Source organism: Pararge aegeria, chromosome 9 (assembly GCF_905163445.1).
Source record: "Pararge aegeria chromosome 9, ilParAegt1.1, whole genome shotgun sequence".
Classification (NCBI taxonomy): Eukaryota; Metazoa; Arthropoda; class Insecta; order Lepidoptera; family Nymphalidae; genus Pararge; species Pararge aegeria.
Window position 1 is genome coordinate 3,124,798 of NC_053188.1, and position 20,857 is coordinate 3,145,654.

Genomic DNA, 20,857 nt, shown 5'->3' on the forward strand with positions numbered 1-20,857 from the left:
TGCATTTTGTTATTCACCTGAGCTCTGTTAAGTCTATGAATCACATTCTTGTCTCTGCGCAGTTGTGATGCAAGCATTTCCCAGTTATGATCGTCATAGTTTACTCGGTACAAACCTAAAAACAAAATAACAGTTTTCTTTTAGACATTTTTTATTACATCCATTTCAGTTTAGAGTATCACCATTTAAAATATTGTATCCACAACAACCAAACTAAACCAGAAAACAAATCGAGGTCCTGTGAGTTCTCTCAAATTTTAAAAAATTGATTTTACGATTAGCATGTATATATGTGTGTATTGTTTTAAAAACAAAGATTATACGCTTAGTATTTTGCATGCCCGCAATCCTTGAGTCATTAGTCTGTACACGTAATTACAATAAAAAATTACGCGTATATAGACTATTTGACTTCATGGGAGAAAGGAGGATATATGGTATAAAAATATAAATATTCCTGTATAATCTTCTGAGAATTTGATATTTTCCCTTAATCCCATAAGTATTTTACTCTCTGTCCCTTCAACTATCTCTGTGCCCAAAACTTAAGTCGATTGGTTGCTTGTAAGGAAGGAAAAATTCGAAAATAGAATTGTTGGTTTCCTATTCTATTTCACACGGAATTATATTGTTAGGAAAATGAGTGATAAAGTTTACCAGAGTGTTGCAGATTTAAAACAACCCAATTATGGCCAGGCAAATTCTGAATAGTTGCATTTCTGCCAGACAGAATCATAGTTGGCTTCAGATTATTGAAGTTGGCACTTCCTCTATGCGTCCATGTGATGGGAATATGCCAGAGATGATTCGGTGCCGTTCCGGACAGTTGGAAGCGTTCCTGCGTTTCAAAAAATCTAAAATGAATTACTAATATTTCCGGTAATAAAACAGTGATCTTTTTTTTATTTTTTATACCACTATAAGTTAGTCCTTGACTGCAATCTTACCTGTTGATATTTAAAGTGAAAAAAAATTTACTGTTGTGATCCATAATTTCTACTAGACAAACGAAGCTAATTTTAAGCTAATGTACAGCTCCAATAGCAATTAAGCACTGTACCAAATGGCGTCATTACTTTACCTGAGATAATCTGATAAGACCCGTGTCCATATTGACATCAACATTAACGACTGGCGACCCAGGATTCTGTACCCAGCTATCAAGTACATCACCAATGTCCACGTTGGGATAGGTTGTTTGAAACGTGGCATCTTCTGCTACTGCTTTCCTTAGAGCATTGTACAAATCTATCGGGTAGCCAATACCGTAAGCACTGAAAGTAAATGATTTTATTGAATATCTAAGAAGCAGAATTTACAATTAAAAGTTGTATGTTCTTGCTGTACATTACAGCTAAGAATGTTTCTCTTCACACCACAACAGCGGTTGAATACTCTTAATAATATCTTATCGAGTATTTTATTTTACTAAATAACTGTTAAACACTAGTATAGAATATTGCTCACCATTGTGGTAAACAGTATTCTACAAAATATTTTTTAGATTTATAGTAATTTCATTCTTTATGTATATCTTCAACATATTTATGTCTGTCTTATGTACATTATCATATTAATCCATTACCGGCCCACTTAAGGGCACGAATCTTTACAGTGAGAAGGGTTTATTCCGTAGTCTACCACGCTAGCCCAGTGCGGGTTGGTGGACTCAACACACCTTTGAGAACATTATGGAGAACTCCGAGGTATGCAGGTTTCCTCATGATGTTTTCCTTCACCGTTGAAGCAAGTGATATTTTAATTTCTTAAAACGCACATAAGTTAGAAAGTTATTTGTGCGTGCTGGGATTCGAACTCGGCACTTAAAAGTCAAACCGAACCCCTACCCTAGGCTATCACTGCTTCGCTAGGCTATCACCGTTACTGTACATAAGAACTGTTAATGTCTTAAGTTGAATTGAATTGCTTTAACTTATCACACATGAATGCGGCAAGATACAGAAATGCATTTGAATAACCTCCACCTTATTTATCTCAATTAGAACGGCTGCTTTGATAAATTTTAGGTAAATATACGAAGAAAACATTAACTTAAGACTTTTTTTACGATTTGACGTACGACGAATTAAAGAACCTCCCGTTCAAACTATATAAAAACATGGCAAAATTCATTGATAAAAGTCTATTTTCTTCTAAATACTTACTTATCCTTCAAGTAATATCTCAAAGCATTTCTGAATGTCGTGTAACCAATAAGATGCTCAATAGTTCTTAGAACTGAAGCTCCCTTGACATAGCTCGTAGTACTAAAGTGTGATGAGATTGATGGATTATCAGCTACATCCGACCAGTTCATAGGTGTAATAGTTGAACTCATGTCAGCACTTAAAGCTCTTTGAACTTGGCTTGTAATGAAACGGTCATCCAGTTCCAGGGATGGATCCGCCTAAAAAGTTATTTGATAATAATTTAGTTAATAATTTTATACAACGTGTAACCGAATTCGAGTCGACACCGATTGGCGCAGTGGGCAGCAAAGCTGCTTTCTGAGTCCAAGGCCTGGAAAATGTTTGTGTGTTGAACCTGAATGTTATTTAGTTTCGAGGTGTTTATCTGTATTTTATAAGTATTTATGTATATTATTTATAAAAATATTCATCAGAAATCAGATACAACCCTAACATCACATGCTCAATTAAAATCAAGTGACTCCTGTCACTTAAGTAGGTACGGGTCGAGTAACATAGGTACTATGCGCGTGTCGGTTTTTTATCTTCAATTGGGTTGTGATAAGTGAATGTTTCGAATTCGTTTGTATGGAAAAATAGATATGCTTATTTTGATTTAATAATTTTACTTATGAACCCTTCAACGGTATTTTGTATCTAAATAGATAAATAAATGTACTACGACAATATACACATCGCCATCTAGCCCCAAAGTAAGCGTAGCTTATGTTATGGCTACTAGGATGACTGATGAATATTTTTATGAATAATATGCGTAAATACTTTGTAAACGTTGTTTTGTTATAGTTTTCCTTTTTATTTACTTTTTTGTATGCAATAAAGTTATTATCATTCATTCATTTATACACAATAATATACTGAGAAGCACCCAGACACTGAAAACATTCATGCACCCAAACATTTCTAGTTGTGGGAATCGAAGCCACAGCCTTGGATTCAGAAAGCAGGGTCGCAATAGGCTGACAAAATATATTTAAAGTTTATTGTTTATAATGTTCGTTTTATAATTACCATATGAGCACCAAAATGCTCAAAATAACTTGCAAAAGACTCATTAAGCCACAGGTTACTCCACCAGAAGCAAGTTACCAAATTGCCAAACCATTTATGCGCAAGCTCGTGAGCAACAATGGTAGCCATAAATATTTGGTCCAAAATATTAGTATGTTCTTCATCATAAAGCAAATAAGCTTCCCTGTAAAATATCAAAGAAAATCATTCATTGTTTTTAATTAGATTAAGTAAGCCAAGCAAAATAAAAATTGTGCTGTCATTTATTAGTCACAATAACAAAAATCTTAATCTAATATCTTAATCTGCTGTATTAATAGGTATGATTTTAATAATATTATTATCCACGCTATCTTATCAATACTTTTTAATTGCTTCATACACATTTAATTCTAAATCTTACAAGCTTAAGTGTTTTTCACTATAATGTACTGACCTATAGTTTACCATTCCCCAATTTTCCATAGCACCAGATGGAAAATCAGGCAACGCGATATGATCGTTTTTCATAGGTCGTCCCTGACCCATATCATAGTAATTAATATCAAAATATTGATCCATTCCATTGGTTATCTTTGCGCCCATATCTGCGGCGTATCCATGTTGACTTGTAACGCCAGGGCGGGATATTATTTGCAAGGGCTTGCTAACAGTGGCAGAAGTATTGGTTGCTACAAAATCACTAACGTGGAAAGCAATGAGGTAAGACGAAATTACTGGAGTTGGTAAAAATGTCTCACGAATACGGTTCGATGTTACTCTGAAAAATATACCACTAATATTAATATCGTCAAACTAGATCCTACTTACAAATATTAACAATGTAAATATTAAAATATTTATTTCATCTATATGCTTACCAACTTCCGGTAAGCATATAGATGAAATAAATATTACCTGTTAGGTACTCTTTGACGCAATAACAATAATATAGCTTTTATATAGGCTTTAATTGAAAATAACAAAACGTGAAGTAACTTCACTTGTACTAGAAACTGTTTAAGTTTAGTGAAGATAATCTGGTTTTGATTTTCAACCTGTTCTAAAGAATACTTCGAAATCTCATGACAAGTAAGAAATTCAGCGCAGCTATTATACAACGTGTAAATGTAAATAGAAATATTACTTGACAGGCTTCAGAGGTGTAATATGTCCTGTCTCTGAGACTTATCTGTAAAACCGAAAACCCAATAGTTTTTGAGTAAACCACTGCCATATAACACAGCCATCACATGCAAAATTGAAATCATGTTACTCCTGTCACTTTATTAGGTATGCGTCGCTTAGCGTAGGTACTATGCGCGTGGCTGTCTTTAATCTTCAATAGGGTTGTCATAAGTAAACACTTAGTATGTTTTTAATTCGTTTGTATGGAAAAATAAATATGCTTCTTTTGATTAAAGAGTGATTCCTTATGAAATATACTTATGCACCCTTCAACATTATTTCGTTATCCGGTTACACTTTGTATATGACAAAGTAACATTAGTTATTACATTACGTAACAAAAAGTAACAAAACGAATAATAGAGAGAGGTACTTACTGTTCTGTTTTTGCGATTGCCATGTTGGAAAAAGTGGGACTAAGGTATGAGTCACGTGTTATAGAAATTGTGAATGGGCATTTAAATTGAGGTTCGTCGAAACATGGAAAAGCTTTTCTTGCATGAAAGGGTTGAAATTGTGTTGTAGCATACTCGCTGCAAATAAAAAAGTAAACTGATATAGGTGCTTGTATAAATGTATGCAGTTCTATACATGTGTATTTGCAGGCTGTAGGTTAGTAAAAGCTTTGCTCGCTCGCAATCGAGAAATCGTTTTCTAGTATGGAAATCCTTGAACATCGGAGAAAGCTGGTTCTTATTTATGTGTTAACCCTCAAATTTGCCTCAAATTATTTAGCTTTCGAACGAACGTTTGTAAAACATTTAAAATGAACTTTACTCACAATAACTAAAATTCTAAAACAGTTAAATGAAAGTTATAAAAAGTTAATTAATATTTAATAAACTAAATACGAATTATTATGAAATAAAGGAATATCATACCGGCGTACACTCCCATCGTAATAATAGCCTTTGTAAAAGCCACGATCAAGAGGATTCTCGTTGATAAGTCCAGAGTAATTAATTATGATTGTATAACGGCCAGGAGTTATTAAAGACGCAAAATTGATTTTAAGTATTTCAAAGTAATCGTCTGTTTCGAATGGTTCCGGAGTCTGTAGGATTACCGTCTGATTGTTGGCGTCTAACACAGTTATAGCCATAATAGAATCTACGTTTTGGTGCATAACAATTTGGGCAAGATTTTCCCTGAGTGTCTGAAATAAAACAACACATGTTTATTAAGTTTAGCCTAATACAACAATATATAAAGTAATACTTAGAATATTTTAATATATATAAACAAAGTTTAAAAACATAGACACGATAAAGCTAAAAATTAGGCCATGATAAAAATATTTAGCTACGCTTAAACATTGATAGTTTACTAAATTATCTTACAAAGTCATGTCGTCATGGTTAATCGAGCTCATCAATTTTATTTCTTTGTTATCACAATAATTTTATCAATGTTTTAGTTCTAAAATATCTTAATCTTTAGGATAAAAGCACACTTTTTAATGCAATAAAATAATTTGTGATAAAATCCTTAAAAATTTCAATAAATCGATAAACTTGTTGATAATTAATCTGCATTACAAAACTTCAGTATCTACATCTAAACTGTATATATATTACGTTGAAATAGTTTGTTTATTTAATTTTTCTCATCAAACGTTCGTGAATGCCTTATTTTAAGATATTTTATCCAAAGCAAACCGTTACATTAATTTAACATTAACATTAATTATGAGGGTCAGCGAGATTGTAATGTTGTACTGAAAATCATAACCTTAATTGGTCATGATGTGATTTGTATTAATAAACACACGTCTACCTAAAATTTCTGTTCTTTATAATATAGTTCCCCTTGCTACGAAGAAAGATGCTCTTCCGTGTAATTTGAATATTGCTTTCTGGCTTCGACAAAAACTTTTTCCTTAGCCATACGTAAATAATTATTGACTGAATTAATCTCAAGCTGTGTATAGTTATAAAGTGTGTGTATAGTTTTACTCAGTCTTAATTTTTTAGAAGTTGATTAAAATACTTACTTCAATCTCAACTTGGACCGTACCGTTGAATCTAGACTGAGACAAATAAACATCTAGGTCAACAATAAAATTTCGAGGTTGCACGTTGTCCTTCAATCTGTATTTAGGTGAATCTAAATTGGTTGTATAGCCGATGAATTCAAGATCTGGTGAAATATCCCCTGGTTCAGCATGAGCTAAACCAACGAGGAGAAATAAAAGAGACGTGACCATCATTTTGAGACCTGAAAAATATAATTATAATTACTTCACTTAAATGTTTTCATTATTAATATTCATTGAAATAGATTTCTATTGCTTTAAAGATATGATTAGTATTACAAATGTGCCAACATGAGCAGAAAAAGTATAAACCTACAAATCAGTGAGTCAACTTTTTATTCAACACTAATAAACATTGAAAACAATTTTTTTTTTTTTATATTTTTAAGACGCCTTTCTCATAGAAAAGAGCGAATGAAGATCCACCACGTTGTTCCAAAGCATGCGTGCTTTAGCGATTATTACCACATAATACTACGATGTTAACGCACTGTTCGAACTTCGAATCACAAAGCTAGAAAACTTGAATTTCCTTACTCCTGACTGGTACTGGGATTTCTCAGCAGAAAACCCAGTATGTAAAAATTATTGTAGAACCTATGAATCGCACCCAGGGAGTTGTTATTCAAAGTTGAACATACTAGCCACTAGACCATCTGATTAGATTTTTAATCAGTTAAATTACAATAGATTTTGTATGCCATGGTGACGGAAGATACAGTTGTCACTATCCCTCCTCTTCCTGAGAATGAGAAGCAGCGTTCTCTGCTAATATTACTATCTGCTGCGTTCACGAACCCGTCTACCCATGGTGACCCTGGGCAAACCCTGTGTTATAGGATTTGATGTGATTAATTTTTGTACTTACCCATAGTGGTCGCGATGGCTCCTAGTGGCCAACTAATGTTCTATTGCTTTTTTTGTTACACAAACCTTTTATCACTAATCGGCCTTTTTATCACTGCAGTACCTATATAAGATAAATTTTAATAAATAATCTAAAATAGTTATCAGTATTGCTTTTATAATAGAATTATTTATTAAGTAGATAATTATACGTCTACTGTTTCTGCAGAAACTCGTATATTAAACAAAATAATAGGCATAAAAAAAATTACGGAAGCTTAGTGGTTAGGAACATGGACGGAGTTTGAACTAACTTGAAAAGTGTTTATTTGAAATCCACATACACATTTTTAGTACAGAAACAAAAACTCAAGAAACCTAGAATGCGGTCCCAAAATGCTAAATGCAAAACACTCAGCCTTTATTACACCTCCGGAGAAACCAAAGACATAGCGCTGGTCTTCCGTGGTGCCTTACGGAGACACGGACGTCTCGCGGCTATCACTTGCTTGCTTTAACGGTGAAAGAAAAAATCGAGAGGAACGCTGCATGCCCGGGAGCTCTTCATAACATTCTCAAAGACATATGAGATCCACCAATCCTTACTTGGCCAATAAGTTCCTAGCGGTCTCTTCTCATAGTACCGTGCCCTGTAGTGGGCCTTATAATGATGACGATGAAAGCATTAGAATTCCTTTATATCCGTGCTTATAGATAATCGGCGTACTTTATTAATAATGCAGGACTTTATATTAAAATAGTAAATAGAAGGATTTTTGGAGTGTGAGACGCTGATTGTGGCAGATTAGCGGTAATATGAAATCCGACCCATGGGTAACGATTATTTTTTGTTCGTTATTATGACAACTACTCATAAAACCTTACCTACGCTTACGCTATATTACAGCAATTTTGTCTACCAAAGATAAATTTCATTTCAATTTTGTTAACAAAACTATACGATAGGTATCGGCAAATTTCTGCAAATCATACACAGATAAATTTCAATAATTGATTTATAATTTTTGATTATCTACAAATTGTTGTTCCAAAAGAGCGACATATTAGATAAATAAACTTATCATATTTAAAAACCTTAATAATTGGCAAACGCTTACTTATTTATCACTTATTTATTCCATTACAATTACATGATTATTATATTTTCAAAAGAGAATGTCAATGTAATGTATACATTTGAAATGTAACCCTGTGAAGGCGCTGTAACCAGATTGAGAGGCGGACTTGATATTGTCATTATTCTTTATTCTCATTTTGGAAGTCGTTTATTTTATAATAAGCTTTCTCTAGCAACTAATGTTTTAAAGATATTGTAAATAAGTTTATACTTTCTTTTTCTTTTATATTTTCCGGGATTTTGTTTTATATTTTTGTGCAGAATAGGTTTGTCAATTTCATCATTAATTTAACCGATTGACGTCCTCTGTTGCATATAGGTATTTTGTAGAGAGTTCCAAATTCCTCTGTCCTGGGCCAATTGTTTTCAGCGGCACCCAGCGAATCATTTGATATCGTCTATCTACCTCCTATGGGTCAACAACCAACGCTGCTGTAACTTTATTTCATTAAAATATAATATTGAAAATATGCAGGGTTATGGGGTAGCTTGGCTAGGATTTAACAGCATTATTCAGACAAATTTTTGACAGTTAATCTTTACTGAATATAAACTTTTATTCCAATTTATAGGCATCGAAGAGTATTTTACTTCTATGCTCAGTCTAGGTTAAGTATTGTTTCTCTGGCTTCTTTGATTAGCAGAATATTTATTTATGATATTATAAAAAAAAAAGAAAAAATTAGAAGAGAATAAATTATAACCGAAAAAAGATGTTGCCAAAGAAAAGATAACTTTTAGCAGTTGGAGGCGGGGTAGGATGTGTTTTGTCTTGCTTGATCTTCTTCTTCTTTCTAGCTCTATCCCATTTTATGTGGGAGTCGGCTCTTCGTACTTTCTGGCGCCAAGAAAATCTGTCCTGGATTGTACTTGTACTTTATTATATTACAATATAATATATTATGATAATAATATCGAGAGTAACAAACCAACACAGTAAGTTGTGATGACCATCACGATGTACAAATTGGGCTGCCATGCCATCAACCTGGTTATATAAGAGACAAGACAACTCAAATGCCAGAACCGAAAAACCAAGATGACGCAAAAAGGTTAGGACACCCGACCCCAAACAATGCAGATACGAACTATATGAATCCATTATTTTTGTTAATTTTACAGATTTAGGTTGATAATAATAAAACATAAAAAATATGTATAAAAGTAATAAATTTATTTTAAGTAACTTATAAATAATTATGCCATCAAGATAGCAGTCATAGTTGCAATGAGAGTAATGATACTAAGTGTTGCTACACTTGCTCCATCTGGACTGCCATCACCACCGTCACCACTGTCACCGTCATCTCCACCACCAATATCACCTCCATCATCACCACCTCCGTCATCACCACCTCCAGTATCACCACCATCACCTTCAGAGATGTCATCCTCTACATAACCAGTTTCAAAATAACTTGCGAATTCACCCACACGTCGCGTCGTCCATTCATGATTTCTTCTAGTGGCGGCTACGCCATTTACTCCGGTTTGATACGCTGCTCCGAGAAGCACGCTGTTTTGCTGAAGCCATGCTGTAAACTGTAATAGTAGACAAAAATGGATTAATATCAGTCATCATCAACGAAAGTCCATAACAATCCACTGCTGGACTAAACACCTCTCCCCTCGGGAGAGTTTGGCCATAATCACCATGCTATGCAGACGCGTTAGTGATTGTAGCACAGAGGATTCTGCTGCCCATTCTCTATTTATAACAGAATTATCTTGATATAACAGAAACTTTTTAATCTCAATAATGAATAGTAATAGTACCTCATTTATGGAAATTGATATCATCATTTAACCCATTATCAAGCAAGGATCTCTTCCCAGAAACGAAAGGGTTTAGACAAATATGGCCAAGAGCCTTTAGAACATTATGGATAGCTATTAATCACGCAGGTCTCTTACGATGTTTTTCTTCACCATTAATGCTTATTTAATTGCTTAAAACGCGTATAATTGTGTAAAGATGAGGGGAGTTCGAACTCACTCCTCCCTAAATTAAAGCAGAAGTGCCAACAACTAGGCTATCGCCGCTTTAAATTTATATGCAATAAACATAAAGCCTTATCTGCTGTTATCGGTGATAACCTGGATCACTCTAGTTGTAACGTATTAAAGCAAATTAAGCCTAATTTCTATGCATGTTTCTAACCTGGTTTAATTCCTGTTCATTTCGTAAACGTGATGCAATGTTACTTATAGGAGTTGCAGCACTATTATCTCTGAAAAAAAGAAAAGCATATAATATCATAATTACTTATGTGAACGAGTTTATTTCATGCATTGTTTGCTACTTATTAATTTTACTGTGGGTATAAATGTCCAAAAAACTTTTGTTTTTATTTTTATTCCACTACAAGTTAGTCCTTGACTGCAAACTCATAAAATGTTAGATCACTTTGCGGTGTTAAGTGATAACTAGGCACAAGTAAAGTTTCCCACTAGTCATCGTATATTAATGAATTTATTTGAAAGTCACTCTCACCTTAAAAAAAATAAATAGCCATAATTTAATAAATAAATGTATATCCATATGGCTTAAATTTATTTACTATTCAAATAATTTGAATATAAAGATCTATCCATAGGCCAATCTATCATTTAGAAGTCTTAAGGCCTGTTTTAACATCTTCTGATAAATGGAGTAAAAAGTGGTGAAATAGGCCCTTTTTTAATAACTTGGCGTTCAGTTTCACCTTAATAAAATTACTTACAAACTTGCACTTTTAACTTCATCGACATTTTTTGTTAGCCATTCAAAAATTCTCATAGGATTTTTTGGATTCCCTGATGCCGCTGAACTCCAGGCAGCACTCCAATCTTGTGGTCTCACATAAATATTATCCACGGATACAATCGCATTTAGGAACTTTTCTAAACTAGGTTGATCGCTTGTGCAACCAGCTGCGTTTATCATAACTACTATCTCACTAGCTAGATCTTCTGTTTCATAGCGGCTCCAGAAGTAATTGAAATCTGCCGCGGTTCCTTGTCTGAGACCACTACAGTATACCCATGGTCGCATATTGGGAGGTATGCTGAAAAAATATAAACGGTAACTTAGAAAGGAGAGACTTGGAAAAGAGATTTATATAGTTTAATTTTTATCGGATCACTATCTACTAGCGGTTGCCGGCGTTCTTCGTATGCGTTTATTACGGATTTGTTTTACAAATTCTGTAGAAGCCGTTTGTTTTGTCATCATCATCACCTCAACCGATTGCAATCCACAGCTTTACATAGGTATTTTGTAGGCCGTCCAAACTTCACGGTTTGGGCCGATTGCTTTCATCAGATCCCCGTGACTCATTTGATGTCGTTCACCTGGTTGGGGGTCGACCAAACGCTGCGTTTACCGGTGCGGGGTTGCCATTCCAACATCTTGGGACCCTAATTCCTGAGCCTTCTTATGAGGCCCATGGACAATTGTTTGGCATAAAAGTAGCCTCGATTATTGTCCGTCTTTTTAACAAACTTTATGCCAAAATTAAATTTGATTGGGTGATTAGTTAGGACAAACAAACAAGCGCACTTACGCATTTATAATATTAGTAAGGATTGATGAACTTACTATCCACCGTTCCTCCAAGCGGCGAAGTTTTCTTTTGCAGCGGCCATGCATTGGGGATGACCAATATTGCAGAGGAAAGTTAGGACGTGCATGCGGAACAACCCATCCATGTAACTCTCGCCATTAACCTCCATGTAACCAAGACGTTTGGTCACGGCTTCACTTAGATTGATAGCTTCATTCTGTAGGAACGATTACAGTAATTAGCTGTTTAATTCTTAAATAAAAAATAGTTTATTTTTAAAATGAAGCTTAATTAGCGTAACTCATGAAAAGCACGAGAATTATACATTGTAAAGTAAACATCTACTGAGGATGCTCTGGTTTCGGAGCGAAACGTGCTTATTTATATTGCCGAAGAACTGTTTTGTATGGAGTATAAGGATTGAAGAAATTATAAATTACACCATACAGATTCTTCACCATTTCACCATAGAGATACAAATTAAGCTTAATTTTCACAATATATTATTGATTGCCGCAAAGTAACGCTTGCTTCTATCCAATAAAGTTTTTTTTTATTTGTGAAGTTGGGAATTCCGATTCAGAATAACTGTGAATTCTAATTCAAATTCAATTTTTTATTTTTTTTTATTCACAGGCACTTATGGTGTAAGAAAAGCCCAAAACAATTAGCTGTATATGTCGTTATAATGTTCATAAAAAGCAATTCGTTCCAAACTTTTTTATACTTTAAGTAATCCTTAATTTTCTAATTTGTTTCGTATATAAGCTTACGTTTTAAATAATAATACTAAACTTTAAACTTATTGTGAGATATCTCAAAGTATTTACATTATTTTATTTGATTGGATTTATAACTAAGTTATATTATGACTCTCAAGGTCATTGCTTTTTTATTTCGTTGTTAAAAAATGTTGTATACCTTAAGTTTTTGTAAATTCTCACTGTCTGGTGCTAATCTACCCAATGCAAAATTGAAACCTGTGATAGCAGCAATCCACGGTGCGTATGCATCTTCAAACTCCAAAAATGAAATAATGTTTAAGGCTCTGTTATAGCGCATAACTCCAGCGCGGGCGAAATTAAAGAGATCGTCTACTATCTGAAATAATTAAAACAAAATCTTATTGGTGTACATTCATGTGTAATATTTCTTGAAACTAAGTCTTTTTATGTATTCTGTTATGTGTTGGTGCACAATAAAGTGTATTTTCATTTCATGAATGTTTAATTTCATTATGTCATCATTTATAATTTAGAACTTTGTCATACCTGTGCTCGATTAAGTTCATGAATCACTGTCCTTTCGGCTCCTCTAAGGGCTCTTGTAATAAGGGCCCAGTTAGTATAGTCATAGTTGACTTTGTAAAAACCTGTTAAAATTAAGTATTAAGAATTAAGACTAGCTTCTGCCCTTGACTGTGTATGCATAGAATTCAGAGTTGGATCCATTGGTAACCGTATGGGCAAAGTACAATTAAAAAGCAAAATAAAAAAACAAAATTATAAGAAATATTTACTTACCAGATTCCTGTTTGTTAAATATTACCCACTCTAGGCCCAGAGTTCCTCTTTTTATAGATGTTGTCTTTCCCGTTATAACTTGTGAAGGTTTCAAATTTTCGAAGTCAGCTACACCCGCCCTCGTCCATGTGATGGGAATGTCCCAGAGACTTGGCTGATTTGAAACACCGGTGTCGCGCTCCCATCGATCCTAAATCAATTTTAAAATATTCTTTATTTCTATCGTAGACAACAACTGCACTTGAAATGAAAATATTAAAAAAAACGTATTTCTGATCAAATATGTAACCAATAAAGAATTATATAACGCTTCATATTTTTTTTTAATTCTGCAGTGTAACAACGATCACTAAGCACAGCCTTTTTCGAAGGATTAGCATGAAAAAAACATGTACCTAATTTCGATGAAATGGCTTGTAATTAATACTTATTAAGCTGACTCAAGCGATGTTTCCTTTAACTTTAAACCAAGTGATATTATTGATATAGGTAATTGCTTAAACTAAATCGCTCGTAGCTTCGAAAAGTTAGAGGTGCGTACAGAAGATAAAACTCAGTCCCCAAAAAGGAAACCGAAGTGTTTAATAATGGGGTACCAACACTCAAGGTAATAGATAATTTAAATTCTAAATAAAAGCTCTAAACCCGCGCTTATTAGGATTTCTGTTGCTCTTATTATGTAAGGTAAAATATTTGGGTTTCGATATAACATATTCAAAGATGAGAAAGTTAAAAAAATTATTTGAACCTGTGTGACCACCATTTCTCCAGTCCTTTGGTTGATTTCAACGGTTAAAACTGGGTGACCTGCTTTTTCGGACCACGATCTAAAGTAGGAATCTATAGTAATGTTGCCATAGCCTGCTAGAGAACCGTCTTCAGCCGCAACGGCATCTAAGCTTTCAAATAAATGGTGAGGTTCTGCTACGTTGAATGCTCTGCAAAATATAGTAAACTTATAATCGTTTGTACTGCATTACATTTACTCACTAAGTTAATATTTGAGCTATCATAATTTCAAAATGCGATAGACATTCAGATTTAAATTGGGATCGTAGAACTTTCTTACCTGGCCTTAAGATATTTTCGTAATCCTTTGACGTAAGTGGCATTGCCAAGGAAATGTTGGGTCATTCTTAAGATTGATGCTCCTCTCGCATAGGTGATAACTGAGAAATGACTAGATACGCTTGAGGGATCGTTCACTGCCGGGTTAGTCATCGAATGTGCAGTGTCAACAGAATCTGACAACATGGCTTGGTGCACTTGCTCTACTATGAACCGAATATCGTAGCCAAGCTCTGGTTCGACCTTGAAATAATAATTATATAATGGATTGAAGTCGGCGTTACTTTTTGGTTTTCCATGGTAATAAGTAATAAACACTAATAATTATCTATAACCCGCAAAAAGCGGAAAAATCTGTACTATAATTTAGAATTTCTTCAATCATTATACTGTACACCAAGCAGATTCGTAAGTATAAAAACATTCCACTCTGACACTGGAGCATCCTCAGGTTATGTCGACTTCTAAATGAATATTTGTTTTGTAATTATTTCCTGCTTTTTGCGGCTTATAGCAAATTATTATTAGTATTGATTATATAATTAATACCGATATAATACATTGCAATGGCCTTGAAATCTTAAGTTTGTAGTCACCAAATTTTATTTAAAACTGGCTATCATAGAATAAATAAACTACGACCCATGGTATAGCCCATAATTTATAATATTGTGTTCGATCTCTGGTTCTGACAAGTACCTATGTAATCTACTGGATGCTATAACAAAATGTACCATATGTGTCAAGTAGTATTGATAATATCTGGCGAACCCCTCGTTTAGCCAAAGGTTGTCCCACCAGGCGCATGTGACTAGATTTCCAAACCACATGTGAGTGATTTCGTGTGACACTATGTTAGCCACTCGCTGCTTGTAAAAGTGGTTGGTATTGAGTGGATCATATAGAATCAAGGCCTCCCTGAAAAGAAAAAATATTTTCTAAGATTTTTGAGGGTTCTTTTGGAAAAGATAAATTATATTAACAAAGTCAGATATGTATCTTATATTTTATAGATACGGATAGGTAACATTGATATGATTGTTTTAAATATTTATTATGCCTATTAAGCGGCTGTAAACTTTTAATATTTTTTTTTTTATTTATGTAGGATAATGGTCTACTTCTTCTTCCTAACTCTGTTATTCCATTAATTCATTCGTTAAAATACAAAGCAAAAATCACGTGACGAATAAAAATTTGGTTATAAATAAATGTCTTTTGTAATTTATTTTCGATTTTACATACAATGATAAAAATTATTATTGTTGATATTAATTTGACATTTGATGATACGATATTTTGTTTTAATGAAGTAATTTAATTTATCTAACTCAAGATTTGTATGTTATTTATTCATGTGCATATATAAAGCAATCTTGCTGATAAGCAAATATACACAACATTGCACTGAGACTGAATGCAATTTTTTTCTCTTTTTAAAGTAATTTCAGCTCATAAAAGCTGTCAAGCAATTTTTGTGATTATCTTGTTGGAAATTAATGTCGTGTTAATTGGTGAAATAGATATTTACCTGTAAGTTAACAAACCCCAATTCTCCATAGCACCGGCGGAAAAATCAGGAATGGCAGCTTGTTTCATATCAATTTTATCTGCCATAGTGTAATATGATATGTCTGTAAATACCTCCATCTGGTTAAGGAGTTTCTCACCAACCTCGAGGGCATAGTCTCCGGTCCTACCAGCGGATTTCCTAGCGTAAATTCCAAATGGACGCTCTACGTTATTCCCATCTGATATTCTGTCATAGTGCGACACAATGAATGCTATTAAATATGTAGACATCAGTGGAGTTGTCAGGAATGTCTCTGCCACTCTACCATTATCCAAACTGTAACAGAAAAGCAAATATTGTAAATAATTTCAAACTGAAAATAGAAGAGCTTGGAAAAATGACTTTTGTAGACAAAATTTCAGGTAAATAACGGTTGCTTAGATGAACAAGAAAATAAAAATGGCAATCATATTATAAAAAAACTTAAAAGATATATGTAGAGTTTGTGTGGTGACGGCAGATCAAAGTACAGTTGTCACCACCCATCTTCTTCCCGCGGTTGTCATACGAGGCGACTAAGAGTATATAACGGAGAACGGGCAGCAACTTTCTCTATGCTAATACGATGAGTAAATTTAATTCACTCAGAATTTTGAATTATCCAGACACAATCGCTGAGCTGAAAAAGCTAGACCACTCGTTTGACAACCTGCGTCTTAAGGCCTGTTTAAAGTATTCAAAGACCGAAAAGATGGCCAAAAGCCTGTTTGAAACTTTGTAAATACAGAAAAAAATATATAATATATTGGTTAGAAATCTATTTGCGTAATTAAGTAAACATCTCACAGTGAAAAATACTTATAGTGGATAATCTAAGGTCCAATCTAATACTTTGGATAATCTAAGGTCCTAGTGTAACTTAAAAGTTAAACAATCTGAATTTAGTAGTTCCGTAAATCTATCAAATTTGTATGGAATGGTCCGAAGTTTGGTCTTCGGTCCAGCCCTCAGATAAAGTCTAATCAAGGCTACTGAGCAGCGTTGTACATAAAAATAACTCTCAAAATAAATATAAAATTTTAATAACAATTTTTTCTGTATAGATTTGCTAGGAGTTATTGCATATTAAGCTTAAGTCGTCATGGGACAATATATGTTGTTTAATTTACGTTCTATTACTCTTCATAGGCATGTTGGATATCGTAGGACTGAAGTCTGGCTCTCTGATGATGGTGATATCAAAGTACGCTTTGAAACCTGGTTCATCGTAACAAGGGAAAGCTTGACGCGCATGACCGGGCTGGAATTGCGTCGTTCCCATCCACCTGTAAAAATAAGAAGTGAAATAATCACAACAACTTAAATATGATGAATAAGGTAGTTGCCAATTTTAATATAAGTTTGAACAAGAATACCTCAGGGATGTACGATTTAAAAAAACCTTAATAGTATATAATGTACATTATATAATTTTTATATCATTTTCAACGTTAAAAACAATATTTACAGTGCAGAATTGAAAAAAATATCATTTTGATAAGTTTATTTGAAATAAACTAGTTGATTCCAATTGATTAATATAAATATATATATTACTAGCTGTTGCCCGTGACTTCGTCTGCGTTTGATTTTGTTTTTAAAGTATTCAGTATCGCTAAGCCTTAAATGATTATAGTAGTATCTATATATATATAACATGTGACTGTCAATTAATTATAGACAAATAATTTGCAATAAAATAAAATTGCGACTATAATTAAAGATCTAAGCTATCCTATCTCTTAAGTTGGACCAGACTGCTCACGGTGTGCCCATTTAATTCAAAATCGGTTAAGTAGTTTAGGAGTCCATCGCGGACAAACATCGTGACAGGAGATTTATATATATTAAGATTTTGACCATTTTAAGTGCTGTCTTGACCTTAATTACTTGTTGAATATATTTTGACGTGACAACGTCTTATAAATTGGTTTGCCGGGTGACACTGCAAGAAACTGCGTTACGCTCCGCTCACGTTATGCGCTCACAATGAGAGCGAGTGAGAGGCACGCGCCCGCCTAAGAGCGAGAGAGACAGACATAAAAAGTGAAAGGCACGCATCCCTTTGTAGTAAACGCTGTTTCATTGTACGCAAATGTATTGCAAGTTATTGTATGTATATAAATACGTATGTATGTGTAGAGGTAAAAATAAAATTTTGTTAATATGAAATTCAGTGCGAGATTCTTTGTATAAATTAATGTTTTAAATATAATTCTTTGTATAAATAAATGTTTTAAATTGTTACTATTATTTCATCCTTCTTCCTACTATACGAATGAATATTCACATTAAAATTATTTTACCACTCAAAGTCGTTGTCACGTAAAACTTTCGCCCGTATACCGACTTTACAGGCAACCAATTTGTAGCCATTAAGAAACCATTAGCGCTGGGAGTTCGATGCTTACCTTTTTACATTTCCGTCTTTATACCAACTTTTGTAAAAGCCTCGCATATTCTCTTGTAGATTCCCTTTGAACAATATATTAACCTTGTACTCCTGGTTGAGTTGCAATGGTTCCTTCAAACCTATCCTCAAAAAACTGTACGGCATCTCGCACTCGAAAGTTCCGCTTGTCAATTCCACTTGAACATCACTTAACGTTACTTGCACTCTTTCTATTGTTAAGTCGTTGCAATGCAATACTATTTCTTTTAAATCTGATTCAGTTGCAGCTATATTTATTGAAACATCTCCATCAAAGCTGAACGGCTTGATATTTGGTGATGGTGTTATATCGAAATAAGGTGTTAGAGTTACTTCGTATTTAGATGGTTTGGTTGTTGTTGGTAGGCGGTATGCAGGGTTCCGCAACATTCGGCCAAATTCCTCCCACTCATCTTCCCCTGGTACTGGTATGGGGCTTAAGGTGAGAACACCCTGAAGTAGGGCGACCCCCAATAGGAGGGTGAACCAGCGGAAGGCCTGAAAACAATATATAACAATATATTTGTACCACCACAGAGAGACATAGTGCCTAGGATGCTGGCAGCATTGCCCCTTTGAATGGCTACACTAGTTATTTGGCCAAGGTAACTTGCCAGCTCTAGGATCACCGGTAGGCTCGTTAACCTTTTTGACAATTCCTTAAACAGAGCCGCCGGTCCCCTCGGTCCCAAAGTCTCTCTCTCATAAGGCATAAAAATGCAACTGAAACAGTTTGCTGTGTTTGCGAAGACATTTCATTTTGACACATAAGTTATTTTAGGTTATTTTTGTTTATGGATGTATGTTAAATAATTGAACCAAGATTATTGCAGCTAGAAGATTATTCAAATATAATCCATACCCAATACAAAAGTGAGGGCATATTTTGGAAGTTTTTTATGGGTTGATATGAAAATTAAAGAAAATGTAAATTACATCGTACGGATTTGCCTGGTTTTTACTGATTAAATAAACAAAAATTTATGATTATGTTCAACAAAGCTGTACGGATATATTAGCTGGATTCTGCTGGTAAATTATTGTTTGTTGTTTTGTAACTGTTTCCAGACATATCTACTCAGAATAAAACTTTTGAGTAACTAAAAGACTTCCTCATATTTTTGAATTTAGAATGATCAGATATGAGTTTGATAAATAAAATGAAGAGCTTACCATTTTCGCGCTGGCTTAGTATAAAACTAAACAGAGTGTGTTTAAGTAATCGATATCTTATTCAGTTATCACAAATTATTTATCACATCGTTCCATGATCCTTCTTATCTTATCCACGATCATAATATTAGTAGAATAATAATGTATATCTAATTATTATCATGCAATATAGTCTAAAGCGAGGTCATTTGTTTTTTGGGAATAAATTGTATAAACTGTTACGATCCTATTTGAAACTTACCGCCGAGAGGAAGGCTATTTGTGACTATTTTGGAATCAACATCTGCGGGATATTTAAACAGGTTCTGAGGTTTCTCTATGTCCTTTCCCTATGTTTGAGGTTTCCCTACAACAGACCCCTAAGTTTTAGGGGTTTATTGTCTAATTGATCCCAATGTTTATGAGGATCTGATGAAGAAATTTTGAGTCCGAAACTGCTCATAACAAGAGCCAATCTCTTTATTTAAAGCAAAAGGTGTATTTTTTTTAATCTAATTTGTTTCTCATACACATTAGTAAATTTCGGTACCGCCTGAACACTGCTTTTATCAAAGATCCCTGGGGGATCAGTAATTGGTGCTGTGGATTTATGAGTTGAGGTCCCGGATTCGATCACCGGCATAGGCAATTTGGGAATTTATAATTTGTGAATTTTCTCTGATCTGGTCGGTGTTTCAAAGACGAAGACATGCCGCCAACCTATTTAGAGTTTCCGAACGTTGTCGCGTTAGCACCGATTAGGACGTATGGCTTAATTATATCTGCCATACGCCAAACAGGTTACCCCGTTACCGTCTCAGACCATACAACAAAACTTGCCGATACAATACAACCGATTGCACTCAAGGACTTACGTGTAAAAGTTAGTAGTTATAAAATAAAATCTTTGACCGAGCTAACGCAAGACACAAGGGGACTTTATTAGGTACTTAAATAGTGACGAGTGCGTTCGTATGAATTATTCTATTAACTTATACCGACATACCTACATACAAAAAAATGTAAACTCAACGATGGATTATTATCGATATTATATTTCGGTGTGTTTATTACGTATTCCAATTTTATCTATATTTACCTTATTAACGATGACAATTAACTTTATTGGTCTGATAATAAATACCGGAAAACGAAACCAAGCTATCTACAGAATATAGC

The 20,857-nt window shown here is 34.0% G+C and overlaps 1 protein-coding gene across 1 annotated transcript in view; it reads right to left on the reverse strand.

The window, feature by feature from the left end:
* Positions 1-20,857, reverse strand: part of LOC120626432 — a 58,168-nt gene that overhangs the window by 19,376 nt on the left and 17,935 nt on the right. The window contains exons 14-36 of the mRNA XM_039893957.1: positions 18,507-19,024; positions 17,226-17,381; positions 16,075-16,392; positions 15,278-15,461; positions 14,545-14,786; positions 14,224-14,413; positions 13,476-13,665; positions 13,224-13,324; positions 12,874-13,053; positions 11,988-12,169; positions 11,135-11,454; positions 10,569-10,636; positions 9,760-9,949; positions 9,611-9,675; positions 9,143-9,245; positions 6,382-6,605; positions 5,270-5,544; positions 4,766-4,921; positions 3,658-3,981; positions 3,222-3,405; positions 2,166-2,407; positions 1,082-1,274; positions 683-838 (exon numbers count right to left, since the gene is read on the reverse strand). Coding sequence (XP_039749891.1) covers positions 683-838; positions 1,082-1,274; positions 2,166-2,407; positions 3,222-3,405; positions 3,658-3,981; positions 4,766-4,921; positions 5,270-5,544; positions 6,382-6,605; positions 9,143-9,245; positions 9,611-9,675; positions 9,760-9,949; positions 10,569-10,636; positions 11,135-11,454; positions 11,988-12,169; positions 12,874-13,053; positions 13,224-13,324; positions 13,476-13,665; positions 14,224-14,413; positions 14,545-14,786; positions 15,278-15,461; positions 16,075-16,392; positions 17,226-17,381; positions 18,507-19,024 — 4,761 coding nt within the window. The remainder of the gene's footprint in view (positions 1-682; positions 839-1,081; positions 1,275-2,165; positions 2,408-3,221; positions 3,406-3,657; positions 3,982-4,765; positions 4,922-5,269; positions 5,545-6,381; positions 6,606-9,142; positions 9,246-9,610; positions 9,676-9,759; positions 9,950-10,568; positions 10,637-11,134; positions 11,455-11,987; positions 12,170-12,873; positions 13,054-13,223; positions 13,325-13,475; positions 13,666-14,223; positions 14,414-14,544; positions 14,787-15,277; positions 15,462-16,074; positions 16,393-17,225; positions 17,382-18,506; positions 19,025-20,857) is intronic.